Source organism: Salvelinus sp. IW2-2015, linkage group LG19 (genome assembly GCF_002910315.2).
Source record: "Salvelinus sp. IW2-2015 linkage group LG19, ASM291031v2, whole genome shotgun sequence".
In the NCBI taxonomy this organism is placed as follows: domain Eukaryota; kingdom Metazoa; phylum Chordata; class Actinopteri; order Salmoniformes; family Salmonidae; genus Salvelinus; species Salvelinus sp. IW2-2015.
The window spans coordinates 20,937,932-20,952,397 of NC_036859.1; the positions used below are offsets into that span (position 1 = coordinate 20,937,932).

A 14,466-nucleotide genomic window follows, 5' to 3' on the forward strand; every position below is an offset into this window, starting at 1 on the left:
GTCAGTGCCATGCTGAAACTTGCACTACCGTAGATCTGAAACAATTGGATGGTGAAACTTGCCAGCCAACCAGAAAAGCAAGATGAAGCAATTCAGGTATTCTTGAAAGTCAGGACAATCCTTGTCTTACAAATAAATATATTTTTTTATACTTGAAAAAAAAGATTTTGCAAGCAGTAGGCATTTATAATTAAATGTGGAGTGTAGCTTCATAGTTACACAGTGACATCACGTAGGCTACCTTCAAAATGATTCGGCAATCATCATTTATTCGAAAAACACCGTTTCCATCATCATTTTGTTAAAAAAAGTTCGACAAAAAAAGAATCCACCGCTGCCAAATGGATACATTTCTTTGTCGATCATTAGAAAGTTTTTCCTACATCTGCCGTTATACATGTCGCAATGATTTTTTGTTTTTGCGACATTGCTTTTTTGTCGAATAAACCCGGGGCTCGGGGCAACCTGCCTTATGATGGTCTCGGGTCCCTCTAGTGATAAACGAGGGGACTTGGTCACCCACTCTATATGAGCAGTACAGTATGGAGGAGGTTTGACGCGAGAGCTGTCCATGGTGCTGAATTAACCGTTTTATGCACTTTAACCAGCATGGATAGTCTACATCTATGAATAGTGGAATAATTGACGAATTAACCACAAATCAGCACGTGCTATTTTGTGCGTCACTGCTCCAGCTATTCATAGCTATTGTATTATCTCATTGTGGCAGCACGGAAGCCCTATTCCCTCTGGATTAGGCTGTTGTATTTTGAGCATCGTTGGTCAAGTGTTTAGTCGACCTGACATTTTGGCTATATGCCTACAATTCGTTTTATTGTAGGCCTTTGTAATACATTTTTATCCCCGCACATTTTCATAACAGGTCAGTTAAAAGGTAGCATATTTTATATATTTCTTTGCCTATTTTGATTAATCGGGCTTGTCAGAGTGAATTGCAATGAGCTGTAGCCCTATTGTGGCTATTGGTGAGAAGTGTGAGGTGAGGAGCGATTGTGAAAGAGTTGCAAAGCAATGATGTCATAGTTTTAAGTATGTGCCATGGGAGAGCATATGGTTCGTACCCGCTGCCGAGCGGCAGTGTTGCTTTGTTATGAACAGGCGGCGCTGTAGCTGGCGGAAGAGTAAGTCGCCCAGCCCAGTATATCTTCGCCTGGAAAATAGAAACCGAGGGGGAGACGAGAAAACGGGAGGAGAAAATACGGTGTTGGCAGGAGGAGAAAGAGAAAGCTACGATAATGGCCGCTAAATCGGATGGGGTATTGAAAATGAAAAAGAGCGATGTAGCTTTCACGCCTTTGCAGAATTCGGACCACTCGGGCTCAGTACAAGGACTCGTTCCAGGATCGCAGCCGGATTCGGGAATTGGGGATGGGGACTTCGTGAATGGGGAATCTCGGTGCTGTGGTTCTAAATCGACATGTCTTCGCCTTGGCAGAGAGCAGCAAACTAAATACACGATATGGGACTGTCTATGGATCCTCGCCGCAGTGGCGGTGTATTTCGCCGATGTAGGCACCGATATTTGGCTTTCTGTCGACTATTACCTCCGTCGCGAGTACTGGTGGTTCGGACTCACACTATTTTTTGTGGTGCTAGGGTCGTTCTCCGTCCAAGTCTTCAGTTTCCGATGGTTCGTCCACGATTTCAGCACCGAGGAGAGCTCAAATGCCGGCGGTGCGGCAAACTGCTCATCCCACATGGACGGGAAGCTGCTGACTGGTTCTGCTTCACATGGAGACGTGGGCGCCCAACCGTCCACACCTCAAAAACAGGCATCCACCGCCAGCAAGAGCAACACCACAAGCAACAGTAACAGCAGCACAGCAACCCGGACTAATAAGCAAAGGTCGGCGTCCTGTTCTGTCTTTATCTGGTCCGCGCAATCCGTCATCCACATCTTGCAGCTTGGGCAAATTTGGAGGTAAGCGTTTTATATGCTATTTTGAATGAATGGAGTAGCTGCAGCCAATTAGCCTAGTAAGCCTACCTATGTTCTGCACGTAGGCCTACACGTTTGGTACACTTGGCTCCCATCATGCCCAAGAGGGTCTATCATTCGTTATTAGGCACCACCTGCCATTGAACGTATAGCATTTCAGCTTTTACGCGCACTGTAAAGCCCTTTGAGTGCACTGAGTAGACTCTTGGTGCGGTAATTGGTGTTATGTCTTGAATAAATATTAACTGGGAGAGAAAATAGTCTGTCGTAAAACAAAATGGGATCATAGTTCATGATGTGATATCTTTGTGAATGTGCTTGATCAAATGGCGAACTCAAAGTTGTGTATGATGAATTGAATTCCTCACACCACAGGCCTAGATGTATGCAGCCCAGCTTAGTATACAAATGTGTTACTCATTACAGCTAGGCCTATTATACTAGGCCTATTATTTACAAACAAGTTCAGTGTGTGTAAGGAAACCAACAGTAATAAATCACAGTGATCAACCTAAATTAATAATATATCAAATATATATTTTAGACATTTGGGTTCTGAACAGTTTGAGGGTATGCTGTGTGCTGTATAATGTGTGTGTGTCAAGTAGACCTCAACACATGAGGATTAGAAATCAATACTGTTCCCCAACTGGTGGCCGGTGGTTTCATTTGGTTTTCTGAGCAAAACATATATGTATTATATATATAAACTACCGTTCAACAGTTTGCAGTCGCTTAGAAATCTCCTTATTTTTTGAAAGAAAAGCAAAAAAAAATGTCAATTAAAATAACATCAAATTGATCAGAAATACAGTGTAGACATTGTTAATGATGTAAATAACTACTGTAGCTGGAAACAGCTGACTTTTTATGTAATATCTACAAGGCATACAGAGGCCCATTATCAGCAAACGTCACTCCTGTGTTCCAATGGCACGTTGTGTTAGCTAATCCAAGTTTATTATTTTAAAAGACTAATTGATCATTAGAAAACCCTTTTGCAATTATGTTAGCACAGCTGAAAACTGTTGTCTTGATTTAAAGAATCAATAAAACTGGCCTTCTTTAGACTATTTGAGTATCTGGAGCATCAGCATTTGTGGGTTCGATCACAGGCTCAAAATGGCCAGAAACAAATAACTTTCTTCTGAAACTCATCAATCTGTTCGAAGGCTATTCCAAGCGAGAAATTGCCAAGAAACTGAAGATCTCATACAACGCTGTGTACTACTCCCTTCACAGAACAGCGCAAACTGGTTCTAACCAGAATAGAAAGAGGAGTGGGAGGCCCTGGTGCACAATTGAGCAAGAGGACAAGTACATTAGAGTGTCTAGTTTGAGAAACAGACGCCTCACAAGTCCTCAACTGGCAGCTTCATTAAATAGTACCTGCCAAACACCAGTCTCAACATCAACAGTGAAGAGGCGACTCCGGGACCCACTGAATTCACTAAATTTGGTGTCAGAAGTGGGATGGCTCAAGGGCAGCCATTGGAGAGGCATCTACACATGAGAGGGACTTGATATAGAGAAGCATTGGGACAGACACACTCTCCCGAAGGAAGGGATAATGTCGCGATCTTAACACAACACCTAGCGAATTTGTCAGGAGGTTTGGACCTGCCGGTGTAGCAGTTAAGGTGTTGGCTTGACAGTCGCTGGACCCGGGTTCGAGTCCCGGTTGAGGCTCCCCCTGAATTAGCTGCAAGACATACTCTTTGCAAAGAGCACATAATGTCAGAATAAATGTATTGTCATGAAAATGTACCCACATTAATTTCAAGTTCAATACCTAAATAGAAACTTATACTGATGTAGGAGTGATATTGAATAAAACTACATTGTAAATCCATTATTAATGAGATTGAGCTTTAACTTTAAAATGTCCTTCATTAAATAGAGGGGGCGTAACACGCTATTAGTGGATATTGCATCCATTCTCAATGCAATTTCTCCCTGGTGGCATCCTATTTTGTGCATCCATTGTGTTCCAGTCACACACAGCTTACAGTAGGCCACATGTTATCTGCTATCTGGGCCAATATAATGTGTGTGTGTTTGTGCTTGCAATGCCAGGGTTTTGTGTACTTGCAACGCCAGAGTCAGTTACTTGATGTGGAATAGAGTTCCATGTAGTAGTGTGCGCCCCATAGTCTGTTCTGGATTTGGGGACTGTGAAGAGAGACCTCTGGTGACATGTCTTGTTTTTTATTTATTTTCACCTGTATTTAACCAGGTAGGCCAGTTGAGAACAAGTTCTCATTTACAACTGCGACCTGGCCTTGTGGGGTATGCATGGGTATCCGAGCTGTGTGCCAGTAGTTCAAACAGTAAGCTCGGTGCATTCAACATGTCAATACCTCTCACAAATACAAGTAATGAGATTGACATGCATATTATTAATGTTCGCTCTCTGTACATCCAAGGGCCAGACGTGCTGCCCTGTTCTGAGCCAATTGCAATTTTCCTAAGTCCCTCTTTGCGGCACCTGACCACATGACTGAACAGTAGTCCAGGTGTGACATAACTAGGGCCTGGAGGACCTGCCTTGTTGATAGTGCTGTTAAGAAAATATACATAGAAGATAGAGCAACACTTTATTATGGAAAAATGTCTCCCCATCTTAGCTATTGGTGAATCAACATGTTTTGACAATGACAGTTTACAATCCAGGGTTACTCCAAGCAGTTTAGTCACCTGAACTTGCTCAATTTCCACATTAATTATTTTCAAGATTTAGTTGAGGTTTAATTAATTATTTGTCCCAAATACAATGATTTTAGTTTTTGAAATATTTAGGACTAACTTATTCCTTGCCACCCATTCTGAAACAAACTACACCTCTTTGTTAAGTGTTGCAGTCATTTCAGTCGCTGTAGTAGCTGATGTGTATAGTGTTGAGTCATCTGCATACATAGACACACTGGCTATACTCAAAGCCAGTGGCATGACGTTAGTAAAGATTGAAAAAAGTAAGGGGCCTAGACAGCTGCCCTGGGGAATTCCTGATTCTACCTGGATTATGTTGGAGAGGCTTCCATTAAAGAACACCATCTGTGTTCTGTTAGACAGGTAACTCTTTATCCACAATATAGCAGGTGGTGTAAAGCCATTACACAAAAAAAGCATTGTATCTGGTCAAACACATTTTTTCCCAAAACTTTACTAAGGGTTGGTAACAGGCTGATTGGTTGGCTATTTGAGCCAGTAAATGAGGCTTTACTATTCTTAGGTAGCAGAATGACTTTTGCTTCCCTCCAGGCCTGAGGTCACACACTTTCTAGTAAGCTTAAATTGAAGCTATGGCAAATAGGAGTTGTAATATCGTCTGCTATTATCCTCAGTAATTTTTCAACTAAGTTGTCAGACCCCGGTAGCTTGTCATTGTTGATAGACAACAATCATTTTTTCACCTCTGACACACTCACTTTATGGAATTCAAAATTACAACGCTTGTCTTTCATTATTTGGTCAGATATACTTAGATGTGTAGTGTCAGTGTTTGTTGCTGGTATGTCATGCCTAAATTAGCTAATTTTGCCAATGAAAAGATCCTTCAAGTAGTTGGCAGTATCAGTCGGTTTTGTGATAAATGAGCCATCTGATTCAATGAATGATGGAGCTGAGTTTGCCTTTTTTCCCAAAATGTCATTTAGGGCACTGCAAAGCTTTTTACTATCATTCTTTATGTCATTTATCTTAGTTTCGAATAGTCACACGATTTCTCGATTTGCAGTACGTTTGCCAATCGGTTATGCAGACAGACTTATTTGCCATTCCTTTTGCCTCATCCCTCTCAACCATACCATTTTTCAATTCCTCATCAATCCACAGGGATTGCACAGTTTTTACAGTCATTTTCTTAATGGACACATGTTTATTAGTAACTGGGATGAGTAACTTCATGAATGTGTCAAGTGCAGTGTCTGTTTGCTCCTCAGTACACACTACGGACCAACAAATATAATTTACATCAGCGTCTTAGGAATCACATTCAAATGTATTATATTACCTCTTATTCACTTATTAGGCCTAGCCTTTGGAACTTTGGTTTTCCTAGATATGGCTACTATATTAGGATCACTACATCCGATGGATCTGAATACTGCTTTCAAGCTAATTTCTGCAGCATTAGTAAAGATGTGATCAATACTTTCCTGTGCTGTTTGTAAATACCCTGGTAGGTTGACTGATAACCTGAATCAGGTTGCAGGTGTCATGTTTTGTCTTTGATCATCATGTCTTGTCCCTGTGCTTCCCTCTGCTGGTCTTATTAGGTTCTTTCCCTCTTTCTATCCCTCTCTCTCCCCCTCCCTCTCTCCCTCTCTCGCTCTCTCTCTCTATCGTTCCGTTCCTGCTCCCAGCTGTTTCTCATTCTCCTAACGACCTCATTTACTCTTTCACACCTGTCCCCTATTTTGCCCTCTGATTAGAGTCCCTATTTCTCCCCTCTGTTTTCCGCTTCTGTCCTTGTCGGATTCTTCAAATCAAAAATCAAATCAAATTTTATTAGTCACATACACATGGTTAGCAGATGTTAATGCGAGTGTAGCGAAATGCTTGTGCTTCTAGTTCCGACAATGCAGTAATAACCAACAGTAATCTAACCTAACAATTCCACGCTACTACCTTACACACACACACAAGTGTGAAGGGATAAAGAATATGTACATAAAGATATATGGATGAGTGGTGGTACAGAACGGCATGGCAGATGCAGTAGATGGTATAGAGTACGGTATATACATATGAGATGAGTACTGTAGGGATGTAAACATAAAGTGGCATAGTTTAAAGTGGCTAGTGGTACATGTATTGCATAAAGATGCAAGATGCAGTAGATGATATAAGTACAGTATATACATATGAGATGGGTAATGTAGGGTATGTAAACATTGTATTAAGTGGCATTGCTTAAAGTGGCTAGTGGTACATTTTTACATAATTTCCATCAATTCCCATTTTTAAAGTGGCTGGAGTTGAGTCAGTATGTTGGCAGCGGCCGCTAAATGTTAGTGGTGGCTGTTTAACAGTCTGATGCCTTGAGATAGAAGCTGTTTTTCAGTCTCTCGGTCCCTGCTTTGATGCACCTGTACTGACCTCGCCTTCTGGATGATAGGCGGGTGAACAGGCAGTGGCTTGGGTGGTTGTGTCCTTGATGATCTTTATGGCCTTCCTGTGACATCGGGTGGTGTAGGTGTCCTGGAGGGCAGGGAGTTTGCCCCTGTGATGCGTTCTGCAACCTCACTACCCTCTGGAGAGCCTTACGGTTGTGGGCGGAGCAGTTGCCGTACCAGGCGGTGATACAGCCCGACAGGATGCTCTCGATTGTGCATCTGTAGAAGTTTGTGAGTGCTTTTGGTGACAAGCCGAATTTCTTCAGCCTCCTGAGGTTGAAGAGGCGCTGCTGCGCCTTCTTCACAACGCTGTCTGTGTGGGTGGACCAATTCAGTTTGTCCGTGATGTGTACACCGAGGAACTTAAAACTTTCCACCTTCTCCACTACTGACCCGTCGATGTGGATAGGGGGGTCTCCCTCTGCTGTTTCCTGAAGTCCACAATCATCTCCTTTGTTTTGTTGACGTTGAGTATGAGGTTATTTTCCTGACACCACCTCCGAGGGCCCTCACCTCCTCCCTGTAGGCCGTCTCGTCGTTGTTGGTGATCAAGCCTACCACTGTAGTGTCATCCGCAAACTTGATGATCGAGTTGGAGCGTGCATGGCCACGCAGTCGTGGGTGAACAGGGAGTACAGGAGAGGGCTCAGAACGCACCCTTGTGGGGCCCCAGTGTTGAGATCAGCGGGGTGGAGATGTTGTTACCTACCCTCACCACCTGGGGCGGCCCGTCAGGAAGTCCAGGACCCAGTTGCACAGGGCGGGGTCGAACCAGGTCTCGAGCTTGATGACGAGTTTGGAGGGTACTATGGTGTTAAATGCTGAGCTGTAATCGATGAACAGCATTCTCACATGGGTATTCCTCTTGTCCAGATGGGTTAGGGCAGTGTGCAGTGTGGTTGCGATTGCGTCGTCTGTGGACCTATTGGGTCGGTAAGCAAATTGGAGTGGGTCTAGGGTGTCCGGTAGGGTGGAGGTGATATGGTCCTTGACTAGTCTCTCAAAGCACTTCATGATGACGGAAGTGAGTGCTACGGGGCGATAGTCGTTTAGCTCAGTTACCTTAGCTTTCTTGGGAACAGGAACAATGGTGGCCCTCTTGAAGCATGTGGAACAGCAGACTGGGATAAGGATTGATTGAATATGTCCGTAAACACACCAGCCAGTGGTCTGCGCATGCTCTGAGGACGCGGCTGGGAATGCCGTCTGGGCCTGCAGCCTTGCGAGGTAACACGTTTAAATGTTTTACTCACCTCGGCTGCAGTGAAGAGAGCCCGCAGGTTTTGGTAGGGGCCGTGTCAGTGGCACTGTATTGTCCTCAAAGCGGGCAAAAAAGTTGTTAGCCTGTCTGGGAGCAAGACATCCTGGTCCTCGACGGGGCTGGTTTTCTTTTTGTAATCCGTGATTGACTGTAGACCCTGCCACATACCTCTTGTGTCTGAGCTGTTGAATTTCGACTCGATTTGTCTCTGTACTGAGACTTAGCCTGTTTGATTGCCTTGCGGAAGAAATAGCTACACTGTTTGTATTCGGTCATGCTTCCGGTCACCTTGCCCTGGTTAAAAGCAGTGGTTCGCGCTTTCAGTTTCACGCGAATGCTGCCGTCAATCCACGGTTTCTGGTGGGAATGTTTTTATCGTTGCTGGGGGTACGACATCGTCAATGCACTTCCTAATGAACTCGCTCACCGAATCAGCATATTCGTCAATATTGTTGTTGGACGCGATGCGGAACATATTCCAATCCGCGTGATCGAAGCAGTCTTGAAGCGTGGATTCAGATTGGTCGGACCAGCGTTGAACAGACCTGAGCGCGGGAGCTTGTTGTTTGAGTTTCTGTTTGTAGGCAGGAATCAACAAATGGAGTCGTGGTCAGCTTTTCCGAAAGGGGGCGGCGGGGAGGGCCTTGTAAGCGTCGCGGAAATTAGTGTAGCAATGGTCCAGTGTTTTTCCAGCCCTGGTAGCACAATCGATATGCTGATAGAATTTAGGGAGTTTTGTTTTTAGATTAGCCTTGTTAAAATCCCCAGCTACGATGAATGCAGCCTCAGGGTGTGTGGTTTCCAGTTTACAAAGAGTCAGATAAAGTTCGTTCAGGGCCATCGATGTGTCTGCTTGGGGGGGAATGTATACGGCTGTGATATGATTGACGAGAATTCCCTTGGTAATAATGCGGTCGACATTGATTGTGAGGAGCTCTAGATCAGGTGAACAGAACGACTTGAGTTCTTGTGTGTTATTATGATGGTCACACCACTTCTCGTTAATCATAAGGCATACCCCCCGCCCCTCTTCTTACCGGAAAGATGTTTGTTTCTGTCGGCGCGATGCATGGAGAAACCAGCTGGCTGCACTGACTCCGTTAGCGTCCCTTGAGTTAGCCATGTTTCGTGAAGCAGAGCACGTTGCAATCCCTGATGTCTCTCTGGAATGCTACCCGTGCCGGATTTCATCAACCTTATTGTCAAGAGACTGGACATTGGCGAGTAGTATGCTAGGGAGTGGAGCGCGATGTGCCCGTTCCCAAGCCTGACCACGAGACCGCCACGTTTTCCCCTTTTTCGGCGTCGCCCAGGGTCGCCGGCTGGGATCGGATCCATTGTATTGTGTGGAAGGCAAAACACTGGATCCGTTTCGGGAAAGTCATATTCCTGGTAGGAACGATGGTGAGTTGACGTAATCGTATATTCAGTAGTTCTCCCGACTGTATGTAATGAAACCTAAGATTACCCGGGGTACCGATGTAAGAAAAACACGTAAAAAAACAAAATACTGCATATTTTCCAAGGAACGCGAAGCGAGGCTGCCATCTCTATCGGCGCCGGAAGTTATTCTTGTTTGATGTTTGCTGTTCTGTGTCCTTGTTCCGCCCTGTCGTGTTTTTGCCTTCTTCAGATGCTGCGTGTGAGCAGGTGTCTATGTCAGCTACGGCCTGTGCCTTCCTGAAGCGACCTGCAGTCTGTGGTCGCGTCTCCAGTCGTTCCTCTCTACTGACGAGAGGATTTCAGTTTCCTGTTTTGGATTTACCTTTGATAATATCCAGGAGAATCATTGTTTGTTTAATACTGGAATAAAGACTCTGTTTCTATTACGTCGCTTTTGGGTCCTCATTCACCAGCATAACAGCAGGCACTGGTTACAGTTTGAAGCTTTTTCTTGAGTGGGCATCTTGATGAAAGCTAGTCAATATTTAAATCACCCAGAAAATATACATCTCTGTTGATATCACATATCAAGCATTTCACACTGACTGTTAGCACTTGGTGGTCTATAGCAGCTTCCAGCAAAAATGGGCTTTAGGTGAGGCAGATGAACCTGTAGCCATATTACTTCAACAGTATTTAACATGAGATCCTTACATGAATGTGGTTCTGAATATAAACAGCAACAACTCCACCATTGGCATTTCTGTCTTTTCTGTAAACTTTGTATTTCTACCACTGTATCATCAAAGTATTATCTTAGTGAGTTTCAGAAATAGTCAGAATATGAATGTCATCTGCTACTAGCAAGTTATTTATTTCATGAACCTTGTTACTTAAGCTACATATGTTAACATGGGCTATTTTGAGCACTTTTCTGGGATGCTTGGTTGTTTTCATTGCTTTACTGGGAAGCTTAATAGCAGTAGATATTCTCATGTTATTTATGTTAGTGCAGGGTGAGCTGCACACAGTGGACTTCCTACAATAGCTGTAGGATCAGCAGTGGCATTCAGGGCAGTTAGAGGGACACAAATTAGGTTACTTACATTGTCTACCAACGCCCCTGGTATAATGTACATTTACTAAGGCATTATGACATCTTAGCGACACAATGGTAGGGATTAACTGAGCTGGGCTTACAAACTCAGAATGCTCACGAGCGGCCGGCTATTACAGCCGATTGGCTGGTGGCGGCCAAGTTGAGGGGACAAGCAGTGCTACACACATCCATGCCACTATCCCGTATTCAGTCTCTAGGCTTCAAAAGATACCAGAAAAAGAGCTGTCTGACTCCATCTCAGTGCATTCCATTTCTGGACCTCGAGCTAGACTCACTCGCGTATCACGCGTTTCTATCCCCACGGGGTGTGTCCGGGTTCCGGCTCTGCTTCCAAATTTCGGCTGGGTCACAGAGTGTGTTTTCAACAATGCCTACGCCAACTGGGGAGGATGGCTTCTATGATGGAAGCTGTTCCCGTGGGGCTATTTTTGATACGACCCTTCCAATGCTGAGTGCTAGCCGCACCCCTGGGTGCATCTCGCCGCCTAAGCCGGTCGCTTCGGGTGTCCCTGTCAGGCCCACGGGCCATGGCCCATTGGTGGGACCCTCTGCTATTTTAAGGGGGCTCCCAGGGGCTGAGTTGTATCCACAAGGTGATCACGACAGAGACGTCCCGTCGAGGGTGGGGCGCACTGTACGATGGCAACTCAATTGGGGGGTATGGCCACTGGTGCGGAGTGCAATGCATATTAATTACCCAGAGCTCTTAAAATTGTCAGAGACTCCAGTCACCCAAGTCATAGACTGTCTTCTCTGCTACTGCACAGAAAGCGGTACCGGAGCGCCAGGTCTAGGACCAAAAGGCTCCTTAACAGCTTCTACCCCCAAGCCATAAGACTGCTGAACAATTAATCAAATGGCCACCAGACTATTTACATTGACCCCCCCTCCATTTGATTTTGTACACTGCTGCTACTCGCTGTTTATTATCTATGCATAGTCACTTCACCCCTATCAATCAATCAATCMATTTTATTTTATATAGCCCTTCGTACATCAGCTAATATCTCGAAGTGCTGTACAGACACCCAGCCTAAAACCCCAAACAGCTAGTAATGCAGGTGTAGAAGCACGGTGGCTAGGAAAAACTCCCTAGAAAGGCCAAAACCTAGGAAGAAACCTAGAGAGGAACCAGGCTATGAGGGGTGGCCAGTCCTCTTCTGGCTGTGCCGGGTGGAGATTACCTTCATATACAAATTGCCTCAACTAACCTGTACCCCCGCACATTGAGTTGGTACTTGTACCCCCTGTATATAACCTCAGTTTTGTTATTTTAATGTGGTACTTTTTAATTATTTTTTACTTTAGTTTATTTGTTAAATATTTTCTTAACTCTTCTTGAATGGCATTGTTGGTTAAGGGCTTGTAACTAAGCATTTCACTGTAAGGTCTACACTTGTTGTATTCGGCGCATGTGACAAATAAAGTTTGATTTGATTTGTATCTGTCACTTGGTACTTCACCCTGCTTTTGTTGGGCCGACTTGTGCTGGTCAGAACCGAGAGTATGTCAGTAGTGGCGTGCATCAACATAACTTTGGCTCGCTCCCTATTGCTGGTGAGCAGTGAGCATTATGCTCTCGCTTCGGGTGACGCATGTCCCTGGTTGCCTCAACTCGGGTGCAGATATTTTATCTAGGTGGGGCCATCTCTCTCAGGAGTGGAGGCTACACCCCTGGGTAGTCTCCCTTATATGGGAAATGTTCAGCAGGGCCAACGCAGATATTTACGCATTGCGAGAAAAAGCGCAGGGTTGTCTATTTTTTTCAATGAGAGGGCCAATCTGATGGCTAGAGGTTTACCTCAGAATATTATTGTTACCATTCAGTCCTCAAGGGCGCCCTCCACGAGAGGGCTGTATGTGTGTAAGTGGCACGCATTTGAGCTCTGTTGCCAAGATAAAGGGATGGTTCCTTTTCAGTGCTCTGTGAGGGACATCCTTATGTTCTTACAGGAGCTTTTCAATCATTCTCCATTTTAAAAGTACACATGGCCGCTATCTCAGAGTGTCTCTGACAGGGTCATGTGTGGGTGGTCTGCTATGAGCCATTTCATTTAGTTTCTTTTGGGGTCGGCGTGATTATATTTCTCCATATTATGTTGTACCAAAATTGACCGACTGAAAGGGAATGTAACGTTATGACTATAACTACTGTTCCATGAAGGAGGCAAGAGGTACAACACCTCTTTGGCCCCGCACCTCGATTGGCCTTGTCAGGTGTGATTGTATAGACTTCAATCGAAGTCGCGAGAGTGCGACTCCCCATATTGACCAGGCTCTTTTACCTCCTTCAGAGAACAATAGAGAACAATCTCTCTGCTACCGCATGGCAAACCGTACCGATCCACCAAGTCTGGAACCAAAAGGACCATAAACAGCTTCTAACCCCAATCCATAAGATGGCTAAATAGTTAGTTAAATAAATAGTTAACCAAATAGCTACCCGGATCTGCATTGACCCTTTTTGCACTAACCTTTTTGACTCATCACATACGCTGCTGCTACTGTTTAGTATCTATCCTGTTGCCCAGTAATTTTTCCTATTTATATCTACGTATCTACCTCAATTACCTCGTACCCCTTGGACATCGCCTCGGTACTGGTACCCCATGTATAAATCCAAGTTTTCATTTCATATTGTGTATGTATTATTAATTTTATTATTAGGCATTATTACTTTTCTATAATTTCTCTATTTTCTCTCTCTCTCTGCGGGAAGGGTCCGTAAGTAAGCATTTCACTGTTAGTATACACCTGTTGTTAACGAAGGTTGTGATAAATATTATTATTTAAAACAAATCTGGATTGGTTGATGCCAGTATCAGATAGGCAGAAAGATATTTGTACTGAGCTAAATCTAACTAAACCAACTTTAAACACCCGTAAAAATCAACGCTTTTAGATATTCTAACAAATGCCCCTCATAAGTACACTGCCAATGGAATCTTTGCTAATGAGCTTAGTGACTGTTGTCCCATTGACTGCATAAGAGATGCTAAGCTACCTAAATCCCACCAACGCATTATGATAAAGATACATTTTAATTTTAATGAGCAACATTTCATGTCTCGTCTGGGTTTGTGTAACTGTCATGTATCTCTGACTCGGATCAGGCACTAAACTGTTTTAATTTTCTGTTTAACACTGTTGCAGAAAAGCAGGCTCCGTATAAAAAAAAACAAAGAGTAAAGGATAGATCAAACCCTTGGTTCACGCATGAATTGTCTGAAAAATTACAGGAAAGAAATTTAGCTTGGGTTAACCTCTACAGGATCGGTGTCACCCCCACAGGACGGTTAAGCTAACATAGGCTAATGTGATTAGCATGAGGTTGTAAGTAACATGAACATTTCCCAGGACATAGACGTATCTGATATGGGCAGAAAGCTTAAATTATTGTTAATCTAACTGCACTTTCCAATTTACAGTAGCTATTACAGTGAAAGAATGCCATGCTATTGTTTGAGGAGAGTGCACAATTATGAACTTGAAAATGTATTAATAAACTAATTAGGCACATTTGGGCAGCCTTGATACAATATTTTGAACAGATATGCAATGGTTCATTGGATCAGTCTAAAACTTTCCACATACACTGCTGCCATCTAGTTGCCAAAATCTAAAT

At 43.9% G+C, this 14,466-nt stretch overlaps 1 protein-coding gene across 1 annotated transcript in view; it reads left to right on the top strand.

The window, feature by feature from the left end:
- The first annotated feature begins 975 nt into the window (after positions 1-975).
- LOC111979423 (XK-related protein 4) overlaps positions 976-14,466 on the top strand; it is a 104,145-nt gene continuing 90,654 nt past the window's right edge. Inside the window, exon 1 of the mRNA XM_024009954.2 lies at positions 976-1,942. Coding sequence (XP_023865722.1) covers positions 1,257-1,942 — 686 coding nt within the window. The 5' untranslated portion in view covers positions 976-1,256. The remainder of the gene's footprint in view (positions 1,943-14,466) is intronic.